This window comes from Cherax quadricarinatus, unplaced genomic scaffold (assembly GCF_038502225.1).
Source record: "Cherax quadricarinatus isolate ZL_2023a unplaced genomic scaffold, ASM3850222v1 Contig2368, whole genome shotgun sequence".
Classification (NCBI taxonomy): Eukaryota; Metazoa; Arthropoda; class Malacostraca; order Decapoda; family Parastacidae; genus Cherax; species Cherax quadricarinatus.
This window is the reverse complement of record NW_027197394.1, coordinates 26,494-44,478: the sequence shown is the minus strand read 5'-3', so window position 1 is coordinate 44,478 and position 17,985 is coordinate 26,494. Positions and strand designations below refer to the sequence as shown.

Sequence of the window (17,985 nt, the reverse complement as noted above, 5' to 3'; positions counted from 1 at the left end):
CAACACACATCGGATTACTCCTTCGTGATAAAGTTGATATGTTAGCCACGAAGAGTACCTAGAAGGAGAATGTAGAATATAACTTTGGTATGTCTGTGTCTAGCATTAGGAACAACATTAGGAGAGAAATAATGAAAATGATTGTTATAGGAATGCAGTTAGAAGCCTGAGTAGATCTATAACCCACTATAATAACATGAACGTAGATAAGTGTGTTTATGGAGCAACTTGCAATGTGAACAGACTGACTGATGTTGTAGTGGCCAGGCTTAGGCTTGGTTACAAGTACTTCTGGCAGTTTGGGAGACACACAGATGATCAAACTAAATGTAAATTATGTGATCAGGCATATTGTCACTGTCTTGAACACTGTGCTTAATTGTCCACTTACTGAGGAATACAGAGACAGACAGTATAATAACCTATGTGACATGTCAAGATATCTTATTAATGAAAATAAGATACCAGATATACTAAGCAAATTTCCTAAATTTGCTTGCAACAGATAAGTGAACTATAGATAGGTAGATATAAATCCATATGTATTCCTGTTAACCCTTTGGGGCCTAGTTCCTAGGCCTTTTGTGTATCCATATGCTCTCGCGCTACCGTCCACAGGATGGATATGGGGTGCACAATAAACTAGCCACTTCGGTGGCAAAATCTAAATCTAAAATCCTAACTGCCTCCTCTTTTAGTTTATAAACCTTCACCTCTCTCTTCACTGATGCTTCTATTCTCCTTGTATCCCATCTACCTTTTACTCTCAGTGTAGCTACAACTAGAAAGTGATCTGATATATCTGTGGCCCCTCTATAAACATGTACATCCTCAAGTCTACTCAACAGTCTTTTATCTACCAATACATAATCCAACAAACTGTCATTTCGCCCTACATCATATCTTGTATACTTATTTATCCTCTTTTTCTTAAAATATGTATTACCTATAAACCCCTTTCTATACAAAGTTCAATCAAAGGGCTCCCATTATCATTTACACCTGGCACCCCAAACTTACCTACCACACCCTCTCTAAAAGTTTCTCCTACTTTAGCATTCAGATCCCCTACCACAATGACTCTCTCACTTGGTTCAAAGGCTCCTATACATTCACTTAACATCTCTCAAAATCTCTCTCTCTCCTCTACATTCCTCTCTTTTCCAGGTGCATACACGCTTATTATGACCCACTTTTCACATCCAACCTTTACTTTAATCCACATAATTCTTGAATTTACACATTCATATTCTCTTTTTCTCCTTCCATAACTGATCCTTCAACGTTACTGCTACCCCTTCCTTTGCTCTAACTCTCTCAGATACTCCAGATTTAATCCCATTTATTTCCCCCCACCGAAACTCCCTAACCCCTTCAGCTTTGTTTCGCTTAGGGCCAGGACATCCAACTTCTTTTCATTCATAACATCAGCAATCATCTGTTTCTTGTCATCCGCACTACATCCACGCACATTCAAGCATCCCAGTTTTATAAAGTTTTTCTTCTTCTCTTTTTTAGTAAATGTCTACAGGAGAAGGGGTTACTAGCCCATTGCTCCCGGCATTTTAGTCGCCTCATACGACACGCATGGGTTAAGGAGGAAAGATTCTTTTCCACTTCCCCATGGACAATAGAAGAAATAAAGAAGAACAAGAGCTATTTAGAAAAAGTAGAAAAACCTAGATGTATGTTTATATATATGCATGTGCGTGTCTGTGAAGTGTGACACAAGTGTAAGTAGGAGTAGCAAGATATCCCTGTTATCTAGCGTGTTTATGAGACAGAAATAATATATCCCCTAATATATCCCTCCAATATATCCCTCAAATATATCCCCTAATATATCCCCTAATATATTCCCTAATATATCCCCTAATATATCCCCTAATATATACCCTCTTCTAATATACATCTAATATATCCCTCCTCTAAGACACTTGCCTTTATCAATATTATCATGCGGTTGAAAGTCAGTGCTAGATGGATTCCCCAGAATGAAGTCAATAAGGTGTTCGGTTGTAGAATTCGCCGGTATAATCGCCCGGCCCGGGCCTTTCCCAAGAGGTGTCCCCGGCCCGGGCCTTTCCCAAGAGGTGTCCCCGGCCCGGGCCTTTCCCAAGAGGTGTCCCCGGCCCGGGCCTTTCAAAAGAGGTGTCCCCGGCCCGGGCCTTTCCCAAGAGGTGTCCCCGGCCCGGGACTTTCCCAAGAGGTGTCCCGGCCCGGGCCACCTCTTGGAAAATGTCTGCCATTGGAGGAAGTACAAGTGTCTCCTCGTCTTCTGGGACCAGCTGTCACCAAGCCTAGCCCCATTCCCCGCCCCCACGGGGCTCGGTGGGTGTGGCAGCTGCATAGCAGCGAACAATGTCAGGAAATGCAGAGTCAGCAAGCACTACAGGATCCTTTTGGAGTCTCACCTTTGGACATTAAGCCCGAGTGCTGGGGAAGCCTAGGAGTGCCTCTTAAGAACATAAAGAAGGGACACTGCAACAGGCCTACTGGCCCATGCGAGGCAGGTCCAATTCTCCCACCGGCTTAAGCTCACTGACTTAGTGACCTTAAGCTCACTGACCGTCTGATCTCACTAACCTAGTCAGGTCAGACACGTCACTTAAGGGAGGAACACAGCTTCCGACCTAGTAGCACAAGCTAGTTAGGTCCAACTCACACCCACCCTTGCTGTGTATGTTACTGCTGCTACTACTACACTTGTCCGTTGCACACACTGTAGCCATTAAGAGTCATACGACGTGTCTTGAGTGATGATCATGGAGGTACACGTATGATAACACAAAGATTGAGGAAAAAAGTTACTTTACCAATCATCTTAGTCCCGAAACGTCTCTGACACTGTCTTTATTGCCGGGAAATAGTCAAGCTTGATCCAAGGAAAGGGAAGGAGGGGATGGCTCCAATTCCCTGAATCAAGAGCCCCTTGCCAGCACCAAGGGCGACAAGAATAGTGAAATTTGTCCCGTCCAGGACTGTCAAAAGTACGACAACTGCTACCTTGTGCACTGTGGCGCTGTGAACTATGTGAAGGTTAGGCCGCGACGCTGCCGGGCGTAAGAAGTTTTCTGCTGTGGACCCTCTGATGCCATTAAAAACTGTATAATCCGCCGGTGCAAAACCTGAAATTGATGCATGAAAAGAAATTTCGCAATTTTGCCACTCGACAAACCACGTAGTCATATATATATATATATATATATATATATATATATATATATATATATATATATATATATATATATATATATATATATATTTTATTTATTTATATAATTATTATTATTGCTGGAGTAGCACTAAGCCCACAGGGGTCATGGAGGACACTCAAGTTTAATCGGAGGAAAGGGAGAGTGGCTCTAATTTCATGGATCAAGAGCCCTTTAGCAGCATCAAGTCACGTCATTCCCCCCACAAGGAGGAGGGATGCTGGTAAGGTGGCTCTTGATCCAAGGAATTAGACTTGTGCTCCCCTTCCTTGGATTGAAGCTCATTGCCTCCCAGTCCCTCGCGTGCTGTGTGACCCTCTACGGTTTATCGCTCTCCCTAAATATAATTAGGATATACAAATTATAATAATGAAAATATGAAATACAAAATAATGAAATTATAAATATAAATAATAATAATAATAATAATAATAATTAACAATGATTAAAAATATTGCAGGTCTCAGGTACCTTCCTCTTACACCACAAGGTCAGCCTTCTAAGTCGACCTAACCGTCTTGACCTTCATTTCTGTAGTCAGCCGTTTACCTTGACCAGTGGCTCAAACTCCTCCTCCCCTCCTCCCCTCCCCCTCCCCTCCCCCCTCCCCCCCTCCCCCCACCACCACACACGCTCTCATCAGACTTATAGTGACTTTTGTCTTATCTATAATATTGAAAACTTCTGTAAAGCATTTATATATATGGTAATATGTCCTCTATATTCGTTAATTATATATGACAAAGTTGCTAGAATCTAAAATTTAGACACCTTTTTTTTTTCTAAGTTATTGCTAATTCATGTGTATATTAATTATAAAGCAAGTGTTGGAATTTTCAAAAGAAAATTGTTTGGTGTATGTCAAAAATCAGTTGATATTTTAACACCTGTTGGTAACGATTTATAAAAATGCTTAATCTGATTTGTTATTCAGCTGACTAATTCACCGTGTAGGTGAATGTTTACGTAGTTATTGGCTGGGAATTCTGAGCACCTTTATATTACCCCAAGCTGACTGATGAGACACATGGGCAACACCTAGTTGTCTTTATTGGAGAGACGTGTCTCCAGTCACGGCTTTATAAATCTCGTTCTCTATAAAGACCCTGGTAGTCGACTCTCCTCTCAGTAAGGGTATTCAGGTATTGCATGTGTGTGTCTCATTCATCATGAAGCGAAAGTACTGAGTTAAGGACGCAATTGTTTGCACCTGAGGACATTTCTAATGGATAAAAAAAAAAGGCACAATATCGTGACTGGAACAATACACAAATAACCCATCCTGCTCTCCTTTTCGTTAGTGTGAATTTGTAAATGGTTCAAGTCCGACCGAAACGTTGTCGTAAGCTCCTCTCTTCTATGTGCGGGTTATTTGTGTATTTCTAATGGATCCCTATCGGTCCTAGAACCTCGGTCCTGCAGTGTATGCACTGTGTGACTGTTAATCAGTGTCGTGGGTCTCATTATTCCTTCTGCCAGTCAGGCCATTATATTTTACCAATTTGCTCATGCCCATTGGGATCGATGATTTTGTAGCCAAGTTCTTGGCCAGCTTGCAGGAAAGCCTTGGTCATCCTTGACAGCTTCCTTGTCGGAGTCACAGCCATGGGTCCTTCTCGGCCGTGGTACAGTTCTGGAATTCATACAAAAATATTAAAAAATTTGCAAAATTGTTTAAGCACATTTATAAGAGGGACATATGTGGAATTATGAGAGACAGACACACAGTCAGATAGAGACAGACAGGGAGAGGCAGACATACAGAAAATGACCTTAAAAATAACACACACACACACACACACACACACACACACACACACACACACACACACACACACACACACACACACACACACACACACTATCAACAGGAGTCTTTGACATGCGGTTACTAACACTGATTGAAATCTCACCACTGTAGCCCTTCTCCTCTCCCTGATAGTTTTCAGACTTCCTGAAGTAGGGTAAGACTGAGAGGTAGTCCCAGCCAGGGTTCCCTAGGACTGCCCACTGGTCATAGTCGTTCCTGCTGCCTCGCATGTACAGTAGACCCCCCACTGATGACGACCCTCCCAGCATTCGACCTTGCAGCAACCTCTCACTCTGATGGTACATTTATTATTTTAACTATTAGAAGGTGCTAATATCTGCTGTTATTCATATTTATCTCTGTGGCAGTAAAATTAATGTGCATTTTAACTCGGGTTAGTCAAATAGATCTGGTAGTAAATATTGATGCTTACTACAAGAGTTGACAAGCAGTAATGTAGAGGATACATTCATCAATTTTTCATTTTTGTAACGTATCTAGTAAAACTGTGTATGAATCAGTTATATTCCCCGATTTGTAAATCAGAGTAACCAACTTGGGATAATGACACTAGCTGGTGTACATGTAAGCAAGAAAAAATATGTTTTAAGGTTTTTGTTCTAGGATAACTTAATGGTGGCACTAATAATAACCCAAGTGCCTAGATGCAGCTAGGTGAACAGGGACACCAGTTGTAAGAAGACTTGCCCGTAAGTCTAGTCTTGCCAATGATGCTACCCGCAACAGCAGGCGAGAACCCATGTACCTGGGCATGTAAAAGTCAGGTGGATGGGTCAGCTATTTTTATTAGAAGACATTTTACACAGATTAGGTTATAAGTCTTGTTAAGGACAACAAGTATTTATACAGTATTTATCAAGTCCTATATACTTAAAGGCATGAATATTGTCTGATACAAAAGACTGGGTCTGTTAAGTGTGTCGTCGACTCGTTCTTCACTACACCCAGGTACCTAACTAGTCCTAGGTGACCTGTCTATACTTCTCGCGTTATCCCAGTACCTAACTAATAGTAAACTTTGATATCTGTACTTACCCTCCCTACGTAGCTCTTGTGCGAGTGTTTCTGCGGAGTGATGTAGTAAGGCCAAGTGTAGCTACCGGGGAGGTAGAAAGTGAGGGAAAAGGCAGGAACGTGGCTCTCAGGTGGAGGAGGACCTCCAGCCTCAAGCAGTAGCACTTTCCACTGTCTCACCTCTGACAGACGAGATGCCACAACGCTGCCTGCTGTCCCTCCGCCCACTGTACCACACAAGGCAAACTATTAACTCATATTAAAGTGTGGCTGAAATATAATTAAAGTTATTTATAAAACCTTAGTAAAATAATGAGTAATAAAGCACTAGTTACTTAAACTTTCAAAACATGTTCTGTAAAAAGGAAGCTGACGTTGAAGAACCAGAGTATACACACACACACACACACACACACACACACACACACACACACACACACACACACACACACACACACACACACACACACACACACACACACGTACATACTGAATATACATATGGTTAGGCTAAGGTCCATGACAAACTACACTTAGTCCAACTATGTAGTGTAGATGTTAATACATCATAGATGCATTGTAAATGTACTGTAGATGTATTGTAGATGCGTTTTAGATGCTTGGAGTGCGCAAAGATCAGAAAGTCTCTCAAGCCACAGCAATCCCCTTCCCACTCAAACACAATAACTCAAAACAAACTGTATCCTTCCCCTTTAGACCCTCATTCTTAACTCCTAGTAGTGTTGGACTCTCACAACCTCCCTCGTCTTAAGGCACAACCCCAACTTTCACTCTGCTCCCCACCCAACCTCATTCCCTTTCACATGAACCATTCCCACAACTAGCTCTCATTCTTACATTCGCTACACCCACACCCTCCCATTTCCCCACCTCCTCTATTCCCTCGCCTATTCCCAAGTTATGTGAGCAAATGTTAGAGGAACAGGAACTTGAAACCCAGAGCACGATAACAGAATGGGAACAAAATGTGATACGAATGCAGATGTAATAACAAGAGTGATGAATGGAAAGAGCAAATAATAGAGGTATTTCTAGATATCATAGCACTAACGGAGACAAAACTCTCGCAGGTGACAAATGCGACCTTTCCAGCAGGATATGAAATAATTAAAAGGGACTGATTAAACAAAAGTGGAATACATGATAATCAGCCTGGTTGACCAGACCCTGATCCACCACGAGGCGTGGTCTCAGACCGGGCCGCGGGGGCCTTGACCCCCGAAACCCCCTTCAGGTATACGAGATAAGAGGGGACAGACGAGACGAATACGGTACATATAGGATGGGTATGGGGTGCACAATAAAGATACTAAATTAACTACGGTACATAGTGAGGAGACTCAGAACTGGGGGACCCAAGGTTATGTACAACCCACCATTAAACAGCAGGAGACCAAGACAGGAATAAGATGATAAGAGTGATGGTAAACACGATAACAAAAGTGACCAGAAAAGCCCCCACAGACAATGCAAAACTAGTGACCATGGGAGACATCAACCATAAGGAAATAGACTGGGAATGTCTGAAGCCGCATGGAAGACCAGAAACGTGGGGCGCCAAGTTACTGGAGGTGGCGATGGAAAGCTTCATGTGTCAGAATGTCATGGACAGAGAGAGAAAGAGAGAGAGAGAGAGGGTGAGGAAAGGAGGAGAGAGACACACTTACGCAGTACGAACTTTAACTCAGCACTCTGTCTCTTCCTAGAGAACTACAACAAAACAGACACAATACAGAAGAGAAGTACCTCTTTGTATATAGCCATTCAACATAGCTGAATGGTTATACACATTCAGCTATGTTAAATGGTTATACACATTCCTCTGTTAAATGGTTATACACATTCATCTATGTTAAATGGTTATGCACATTCCTCTGTTAAATGGTCATTCACTGTCCTGTAATAAACGTCTCTCGATCACTTCTAAATATATGGTTTAAATATATAACAGAAAATATGATATATTGTAACATAGAAAAGTTTAATTTTTGTATTTTATTATATATTGTTATTAAATTTCTGACCTGCCACGTCTTGGACTCAACTTATTTAAGAATTCCGAGAGAATAAAAAGTAGAAATATGCAGAAAACTTCCCTATCCGCCACCTGCTTAAAAAAAAAATTAAAAATCTCCTTCATTTGCCCTAAATTTTACATAGTCTATGCTAAAATCTAATTTATTATTACTACCTATCCGAATCATATTAACATTCATAATGTTTATTATCATCATTTTCATTTTAACATAAGGACAATCACTTCAAACTTTTATAATAATTTGTCTTACAAAAAAATTAGAAATGCCACAGTAATCATAATCCAAATTGTTAATGACAGATTATTATTATTATAATCAAAAGGAAGCGCTAAGCCACAAGGGCTGTTTAATGACAGAGAATGTAAACTTTAGCATTCAAGTCGAAAATTTAATCTTATGAATGTCTGTAGTTATAAGATAATTTTAAGTATGGAGAAAATGCTCAGGATAACCAGGGGCTTTCTGTCAAGTTAACAGAAAATGTCAGTGATATATCGTAAGGGGAATTACCAATAGACCCCTGGCTGCCTTCAAGAGGGAGCTGGACAGATACATGAAGTCGGTACCTGACGCCTCGGGCTGTGGTTCTCACTTTGTATTATGTGAGGCCAATAGTAACAGCCTGGTTGATCAGACCCTGATCCACCGAGAGGCCTGGTCAAGGACTGAGTTGCGGGGGTGTTGACCCATGGAACACCCTCCAGGTGGGTAGGCTTGATCCTCCTATTAATCTCCAGACAGACCTGCTGTCTTCTTTCTCCCACTCCGGCGTGACGTTGCACATTCCCGGGATTATTATACATAGTAACTCAACCAGCCGTCATTTGGTAATTTATGATGCGGTGTAGGAGAGACCGTTATTACTGCTTTTACGTGTTATCCAGGTGTAGACATCTCGTGGGTAAGAGACAGATACACCGTCTTAGAATAATGCTACCCATCTCTTGCACCATTCCCCAACCTTACCTCCTTGACTCAAGTAATCATAACATGATTGCAATGAATCCTCGCCTCATATCTCACCTTTCACCTCACCTCTTACGTCACCCCTGAACCTTTCCCATTACCCTATGACCTCTCCTGCAACCCTTAAGGAGGAAGGTAGCCTGAGGCAAATGATGAACGCTATGTTGGCATCATCCATCCGTCTTCCCCAGGTATGTCTTGCTGCATCTCCCTCATGAAATACTTTAGACCACTGCAGCAGTGGTGTTTTGGTGTCGGTGAGGTCTGTTGAGATCTTCATGATTTTACAACTACCTGTCCTCTGGGAAGAACGAGACTACGGTCGACGCTGGGCACTCCCTAGGAGTATATAGGAAATACAGAGAGAGGATTTGGAGCTCCACATCGAGGCTGTCTGCCGAGAACTATCTACATCTACCAGTATTAAGGACTATCGTGTATTATCTAGGTATAGGCGTCAAAGTTAAAAAGACAGAAAGCTCTCTCTCCATCCTCTAGTACTTTTGGTCATGCAGGAGGGATACCATACATACCTGGAGAAGGTTTCGGGGGTCAACCGCCCTCGCGGCCAGGTTCGTGACCCGGCCTCCTGGTGGGAGACCGGGTCACGGCCTCCCACCAGGAGGCTGTTACTGCTGGCCGCAAGTAAACCGACTTACGAACCACAGCCCAACTGGCCAGGTACTGACTTTAGAGGCCTGTGCAGCTCCCTCTTGAAGACAGCTAGTAAGATAAGATAAGATAAGATTTCGTTCGGATTTTTAACCCCGGAGGGTTAGCCACCCAGGATAACCCAAGAAAGTCAGTGCGTCATCGAGGACTGTCTAACTTATTTCCATTGGGGTCCTTAATCTTGTCCCCCAGGATGCGACCCACACCAGTCGACTAACACCCAGGTACCTATTTGCTGCTAGGTGAACAGGACAACAGGTGTAAGGAAACGTGTCGAATGTTTCCACCCGCCGGGAATCGAACCCGGGCCCTCCGTGTGTGAAGCGGGAGCTATAGCCACCAGGCCACCGGGCAATCCTCTTTTTGTATGCTGCAAAGCAGTTGAACAGTCTTGAACTTCTAACACTTAGTGTTCTCTCTTAGCGTACTCGTGGCGCCCCTGCTTTTCATGGGGGGGGGGGGTAACTTGCTTCTCCTGCTTTCGTATGGAGTGATTTTCAAGTGCAGATTTGGGACCAGTCCCTCTAGGACTTTCCAAGCTTATTGTATCATGCATCTTTCTCGCCTGCATTCCAGGGAGTACAAGTCGAGGGACTTCAATTGCCCTTAGTAATTTAGGTGTTTCATTGTACATATACGTTCCGTGAAAGTTCTATGTATAATCTCCAGGTCTGCAATTTCGCCTGCCTTGAAAGGGGCCATTAGTGTACAGCAATATTCCAGCCTAGAGAGAACAAGCGATTTGAAGAGCATCATCAGTGGCTTGGCATCCCTAGTTTTGAAGGTTCTCAATATTCATTCTATCATTTTCCTAGCAGATGTGATAGATACATTGCTTTCTTTGAAAGTGAGATCCTCTGACATTATCACTCCCAGGTCCTTCACATTAATTTTTCGCTCTATTGAGTGGTTGGAATTTGTTTTGTACTCTGATACAGTTTTAATTTCATCGAGTTTTCCATAGTGGAGAAATTAAAATTTGTCTTCGTTGAGCTTCACATTGTTTTCTGCAGCCTATTTAAAAATTTGGTTCATGTCCGTTTGGAGACTTGCAATGTCTTCGACAGAAGATGCTCATGCAAACTCGGGTGTCATCCGCAAAGGAAGATACGGTGCTGTGGTTTACATCTCTGTCTGTGTCAGATATGAGGAACAGGATGGGAGCGAGTACTCAGTACTGTACCTTGTACCTTTTCACTGTAGCCGCCTCTGATTTTACTCTGTTTACTATTACGCATTTTGTATATTATTACACTATGCTTTCGCAAAGTTTGTGTATGCTACTTCTGTATTTTGTTTGTCCTCCAGAGCATCCAAGACCATGTCATAGTTGGGATAGGCAGGAGCAACCTGCTCTAAACCCATGCTGCCTTGAGTTGTGCAACTGATGGGCATCTAATTGGGTGGCGATCTTGTTTCTTAGAAGCCTTTCAAAAACTTTTATGATGTGGGACGTAAGTGCTATCGGTCTATAATTCTTTGCAATTGCTTTAGTTCCTTCTTTGAGGAGTCAGGCTATGTCTCTTGTTTTTAGCGACTGTGGGATGTTCCCCTGTGTCCATGCTCCCTCTCCATAGAATACTTAAGGCACGTGAAAGAGGCTTCTTGCAGTTGATGAACACTGAGTTCCACTAGTCTGGGCCTTGGGCAGAGGCCATGGGTATGTCATTTATTGCTTTTTCAGAGTCTTGTGGTATTAGGATATCAGAAATGTTTGAATGAACCAAATTTTGAGTCTCGGCCATAAAAAAATAATTTAGATTGTCGACCTTTAGTCTGATTAACGATTCAAAAAACGCCGAGTCATATTGGGACTTCAGTATCTCACTCATTTCTTTACTGTCATCTATGCAAGTCCCATCTCGTCTAAGCAGGGGTCCAATACTGGTTGCTGTTTTTTCCCCTAGATTAAACATAAAAGAAGAATTTTGGGTTTCTTTCAATTTCATTTATGGCTTTAAGTTCTTCCTGTGTTTCTTGTCTCCTGCATGATTCCTTAAGCTTAAGTTCGATATTTGCTATTTCTGTGACCAGTGGCTTCTTTCGTATTCCAGATATACTGGCCCCTTTCAGCAGCTCTGTGATTCTTCGCCTTCGCCTGTATTCAGGGCGTCTCTCTCTTTCTAATTTACATCTTTTCTTTTTTACTAAAGAAATATGTCTTGAACATACCTCATTTGCCACAGAGATAATTCTTTCTAGGCAAAGATTCGGATCCGTGTTGTTTAGGACATCTTCCCAGATTTTCATTTAGGACATGGATGATTTGATCCCACTGTATTGTCTGATAATATTATATTTCGTATCAGATCATTATTAAATTACTAGAAAAATGGGATGGTATTTACAGGAGAGGAAAACGTATGCTGGAGTGAATTAGCAGACGCTGAAGACGCGTGAAAGAACCTGAGAGCTGCAAAACCATTCTCGATGTAATTCTGCCAGAAATTCGTCGTCAGAAATCGTTAGCGAACGAAAGGAAGAGCCTATGAATTATCCATGTTTGGTCTTGCGGTCATGATGAGAGAAATGAATTAAAATACCGTTATTGGTGGTGTTCTGTTTAATTTCTGGTGTTGAGAGCGTCACCATACATAGTACAACCAATGTTCTGCATTGGTGAAGAACAAAAAGGAATAATACCGTGACTGGAACACTGCACATAACCCGCACAGAGAGAGGAGCTTAGGACGTTGTTTCGGTCAGGCTTGGGCCATTTACAAAGTCACACTATGGGACTATGTAAATGGTCCAAGTCTGACCGAAACGTCGTCGTAAGCTCCTCTCTCCTGACTGTTGGTTATTTGTGTGTTGCTCTGCATTACTGTTAACGTTTTTGTCCACATACATTAATTACAGGGAAAAACCTTAAAGGTTCGCAGGAGCATGTGTTGCCTCGTCCTCTCCACCCAACTTAATATAACCAAAATTTGTGTGTTTAGGGAGACCACATTCATGTTTACGTCGTTATTAATACTGGTACAATTACCGACAATATGTTAGGTAAAAGGACACAAGTGTAACTAATGTGACATTTTATTGTGGAGAGCGAAACGTTGCCACAATAAAATGTCACATTAGTTGCACTTGTGTCCTTTTATCAAACATATTGTTTATGTATGCTGTATATGCTGACTTCAAGTTGACTTGTTAATTTTCAAGAAGAAATTGAACTGATTTCTGCAACAAGTGCCAGATCAGCCAGGCTGTGATACCTATGAAGGCCTGAGGGAGACAGCAAAAGCCTGGTTGATAAGGCAACCTGTAATTGAATCTGACTTCTGGATTGGCTTTCACTTCTAATTTTAATGATGTGTGTTTAACGTGGACAAGGGTGTAATAACACATGGTAGCTATATTTCGCTCGTCAGGAAACGTGGAAATGCCTCCTGACGTGGGTCGTGGCTAGGTGACGACCAGCGTCAGGAATCATGAAAATATCAGCTGAGTGGGGTCTTGGGTAAGTGACGACCAGCGTCAGGAATCATGAAAATATTAGCTGAGTGGGGTCTTGGGTAAGTGACGACCAGCGTCAGGAATCATGAAAATATCAGCTGAGTGGGGTCTTGGGTAAGTGACGACCAGCGTCAGGAATCATGAAAATATCAGCTGAGTGGGGTCTTGGGTAAGTGACGACCAGCGTCAGGAATCATGAAAATATCAGCTGAGTGGGGTCTTGGGTACTCAGGGCTAGTGTGACGACCAGCGTCAGGAATCACGAAAGTGACGACAGCGTCAGAATCATGAAAATATCAGCTGAGTCTAGGTGACGACCAGCGTCAGAATCATGCAGCTGAGTGGGGTCTTGGGTAAGTGACGACCAGCGTCAGGAATCATGAAAATATCAGCTGAGGGAGGACTGGGCTAGGTGACGACCAGCGTCAGGAATCATGAAAATATCAGCTGAGTGGGGTCTTGGGTAAGTGACGACCAGCGTCAGGAATCATGAAAATATCAGCTGAGGGGGGACTGGGCTAGGTGACGACCAGCGTCAGGAATCACGAAATACCAGCTGAGCGGGTCTTGAGTAGATAGCGACCCGCTTAGTGACTAGGCAACCACTTATGCACGTATGCAAGGTTATCCACTCCTTTATAAAAACAACAATGGATCGCATTACCCATCAGTTAATCTAACTGTCATGTCATCCTGTGCTTGAAAGCTCATCTCTTGATCTGCAATTATCATCAGGGGAAAGTTCCACCATCACCTTCATTCACATAACTGTCTCGTATCTTAATTCGTTGCCGACTCGGTTCACACGCTGAGGAACGGGGATTCGATACCCGGCACGACTGAAAACGTAGGCCACGTTTGCTTACATCTGCTGCCCTAATTCACCTAGTAAATAGTAGGTACCCATGTGTGAGTTATATCCTGAGTGAGAGGATTAAAGGCTCACAGTGGAAATAAGGCAGACCCCGTGGCTCAGCAACGCTCTCGCCTCACACTGATTGTGTATGATTAAATCCCCGGCCGAGTAGAAACGTTGGGCACGTTTCCTTATATTTGTTGTCCATGTTAACCTAGTAGTAAGTAGGTACCCAGGTGTTAGCAGACTAGTGTGGGTTGCATCCTGGGGGACAAAATTAAAGGACCACAATGACTTTCTTGGGTTATCCTGTGTGGCTAACCATCCAGGTTAAAAATCCGAATAAATCTTATTATCTTGTCCTCGGCAAAATCCTAACTTACTGAATTAATCTACTCTCAGTGTATACATCCTAGTGTCTGAGAGATATACACATTTCGGTGTTTATACACAGAGATATTGAAGGATTAGTATGTAATTAAGTTTATTTAGGTAAAGGTACAAATAAGTACAATTATCATACATAGTAACATATTACATGGAGTTTACCTGGAGAGAGTTCCGGGGGTCAACGCCCCCGCGGCCCGGTCCGTGACCAGGCCTCCTATGTGCAAATTGATGAATCAGACACATGTGCAACATCTGGGTATCTTTACTTGTAAACATTATCCAGTGGCTTTATCAACAGAAGGTGGAAGGTGAGGTTATCAGTTCCTCAGCCTAGATGCAGGTGATGCGCACTGTTGTCTTGACTCTGAAGCACAGGTAAGAAGATTGGCGCTTGTATGCTGGAGTCCGGATGTCCCTCAGAAGGCATTGCCACTGGTAGGCTTGTGGTGATGTCCTCTGTATCAAGGAATCATGAAACAGAGAACATCAGCACAACCTACTTGGTCCCAACTCTCGGACAGTTCCTCCTACCAGTGACAATGCCTTCGTCTGCTGCACCTCACTTGACTTCAGTATATAAGCATTACTCTTTTTGTGGTTCAGATTCTTTTAGACAACGGTGCTTATCACCTGAGCCTGAGGGACTGATTACCTTATCTCTTATCTTCCACAATTTGCTATATATATTTCTAGTATGTCCATGTGACCTGTTTAGCCAGTAATTTACACCAATTGCCCTAGACATCCATTCATTGCCCACTTCCCTTCTAGGCAAGACCTTAGACCTAATTACATCTATGGGTGATTGGAATTATCCAGCCTATGGATGGCGAAACGTCTACAGGTAAAGATACCTAGATGTTTCACTTGTCTAATTCGTCATATGGTCGGTATCGAATACCACCGAGTTTATCATATTCCTAGTGCGTATATCTCTCTCTATTGAAATTTCTTTTCACATAGTTGAATTACATGGCTGTTTCAAATTTTGAGGTTTACACAAGATAAACCCCATTGGAAATAAGTCACTCTGACTATTTTGCGTTATCTATGGTAATGACACATACACAAATAACCCGCACAAAGAAGAGAGAAGCTTACGACGATGTTTCGCTTAGACTTGGACCATTTACAAAGTAACACTAACAAAAAAGAGAGATGGAGCCAGTATATATAGGCCAGCTGGAAGAGACGGAACAAGAGAGGTGGGAAGAGTAGTGGTAGTGGTAAGGCTGGTGGCAGAAGTAGTAGTAGAAGTAGCAGTGGTAATATAAAGTAGTGGTTGGTGGGACAAGAATAGAAAAGTGAAGGCAGTGGCTTACGGTAATAGGAAAGGAAGAAGTAGTGGGTCAGTCAAAGGCCTGGAAAGAGGAGCACTACAGGAGAGCTATGGGCCCACAAAGGGGTAAGACCAAAAACCACAGGGGAGGAAAGAAGTGAAGGACAGAACACCGAAGGTAGAAGACAGGAAACTCAAAACAAGAGAAAGGAAAAACAGGAACGGACAAGAGGTAGAGACAGGAGGAGAAAAATGAATCAGGTTGAGTCACGTGTGTTCTGAAGTTTGGAGCATTTGACAATGTAATGGGAAAGGAAGGCGTGTACAGAGACAAAACCACGACTAATATTCATACAAAGAATTTGTGTATAAGGGAGGATTCAACAAGATGGCGACTTTTTAAATTGTCCTAGGTTCTATACACACATGCTGTTATGTATGCTAAAACTGTCTACCAGAAGGCAGACAGTTTTAGCAGACGACCTGTCACTAGGGTGACTGTGTTCTCTAACATGACATAAAGAACACGATAGGCGTCTTCAAGCTTAACACTACTTGTTTTGTTCCAGTCACGGTGTTATGCCTCTTTGTTATTTAATCTACATATATACTGCTACGTATGATTTGTGTAACTGTATTTATGTATACCTGTATCTGAATAAACTTACTACTGCCCGAAATGCTCTGCATACCTAGGTGTGTATGCTTTCTGCATGCACACCTCAATGTCATCAATGGCCCGGTGGCCTGGTGGCTAAAGCTCCCGCTTCACACACGGAGGGCCCGGGTTCGATTCCCGGCGGGTGGAAACATTTCGACACGTTTCCTTACACCTGTTATCCTGTTCACCTAGCAGCAAATAGGTACCTGGGTGTTAGTCGACTGGTGTGGGTCGCATCCTGGGGGACAAGATTAAGGACCCCAATGGAAATAAGTTAGACATTCCTCGATGACGCACTGACTTTCTTGGGTTATCCTGGGTGGCTAACCCTCCGGGGTTAAAAATCCGAACGAAATCTTATCTTATCTTAAGAATATAAATCTAAATGTCAACCTAAACTTCCCAGGATAAAAATTTAATATGATATACGGAAGGGTTAAAAGGACTAAGGAAAAGAATTGAGAACAAAAATACAGGAAAAAAGTATACAAGACATATCGAGATGACGGATGAAAAATAAAAAAACTATTATCTTTTCAAAGGAAAAAAAAGACATCGAGTTTGATAGTTTAAAAAAATCAGTTCTACATAAAATATTTCACGTTTTCTTTTTATCTAGGCTATCAAAGAAAATTATTCTTTAGCGGGGGAACGTTTTCAAATTTATAATGATAATAATGGTATAAGTAAGTTAGTAAGTTTATTCAGATATCTTTATTTTTACAAGCACATGTACAAGGTATATAGTCCTAGCTGACATCAATGACATACTACTATACAGAAAACCCCTTGTTATGCAAAGCATTTCGGGCAAATTAGGTCAGTTTTTCCCAGGTTGCGACCCACACCAGTCGACTAACACCCAGGTACCTATTTTACCGATGGGTGTACAGTGACAGCAGGTGTCTTATGGGAACACGTTCTAACGTTTTCACCCTTACCTTGGATCCATCCCCGGACCTCATTGTGTGAGCTGATTGCGATTTAGTCTGAGTTAATGCAATTAACACAATGTATAAGAACTACGTGTGTGTGTTGCTTGGTCAGTCACATAGCATCGTTAGGTGTGAAAATAAGGAACTAGATAGGTACCTTCTACAAGCATGAGGAGAGAGTAAGTTTATTTAGCCGAAGTTAAGGTAAAATTACCCACAAGCTCAATTAAGTACTTTTCGGTGATTACCATTATCATACATAGTAACTTACGTGTAAAATACCAAGGATAACCCAAAAAAGTCAGCGACTTATTTTCACCGAGGCCCAACCCTAATGAAAATAAGAACCCAATGGTGTGTGTGCTCCTGTGTGCGCGATCGTGTGTGTGTGTGTGTGTGTGTGTGTGTGTGTGTGTGTGTGTGTGTGTGTGTGTGTGTGTGTGACCCAATTAATATTTGCGCTTATAACTCATTACATTTGTGTCCGGTGTGGACGTGTAACTTGGTTATTACTTTGTAATATGTTCATGACTGTAACTATATGTAGACGTGTAGATGATTCATTACCTTTGTAACTTGGTCACGATTGTGACCAGGTCTACCTGGAGTTCATTACCTTTGTAACTTGGTCATGATTGTGACCAGGTCTA

The 17,985-nt window shown here is 42.2% G+C and overlaps 1 protein-coding gene across 1 annotated transcript in view; it reads right to left on the bottom strand.

Annotated features, from left to right (window-relative positions):
* The window catches only part of LOC138851838 (glucose dehydrogenase [FAD, quinone]-like), a gene marked incomplete at its 3' end in the record, with an annotated part of 31,393 nt that extends 16,366 nt beyond the window's left edge, over positions 1-15,027 (bottom strand). The window contains exons 1-5 of the mRNA XM_070081335.1: positions 14,727-15,027; positions 6,082-6,287; positions 5,129-5,318; positions 4,714-4,848; positions 3,007-3,128 (exon numbers count right to left, since the gene is read on the bottom strand). Coding sequence (XP_069937436.1) covers positions 3,007-3,128; positions 4,714-4,848; positions 5,129-5,318; positions 6,082-6,287; positions 14,727-14,736 — 663 coding nt within the window. The remainder of the gene's footprint in view (positions 1-3,006; positions 3,129-4,713; positions 4,849-5,128; positions 5,319-6,081; positions 6,288-14,726) is intronic.
* Positions 15,028-17,985: the final 2,958 nt, after the last annotated feature.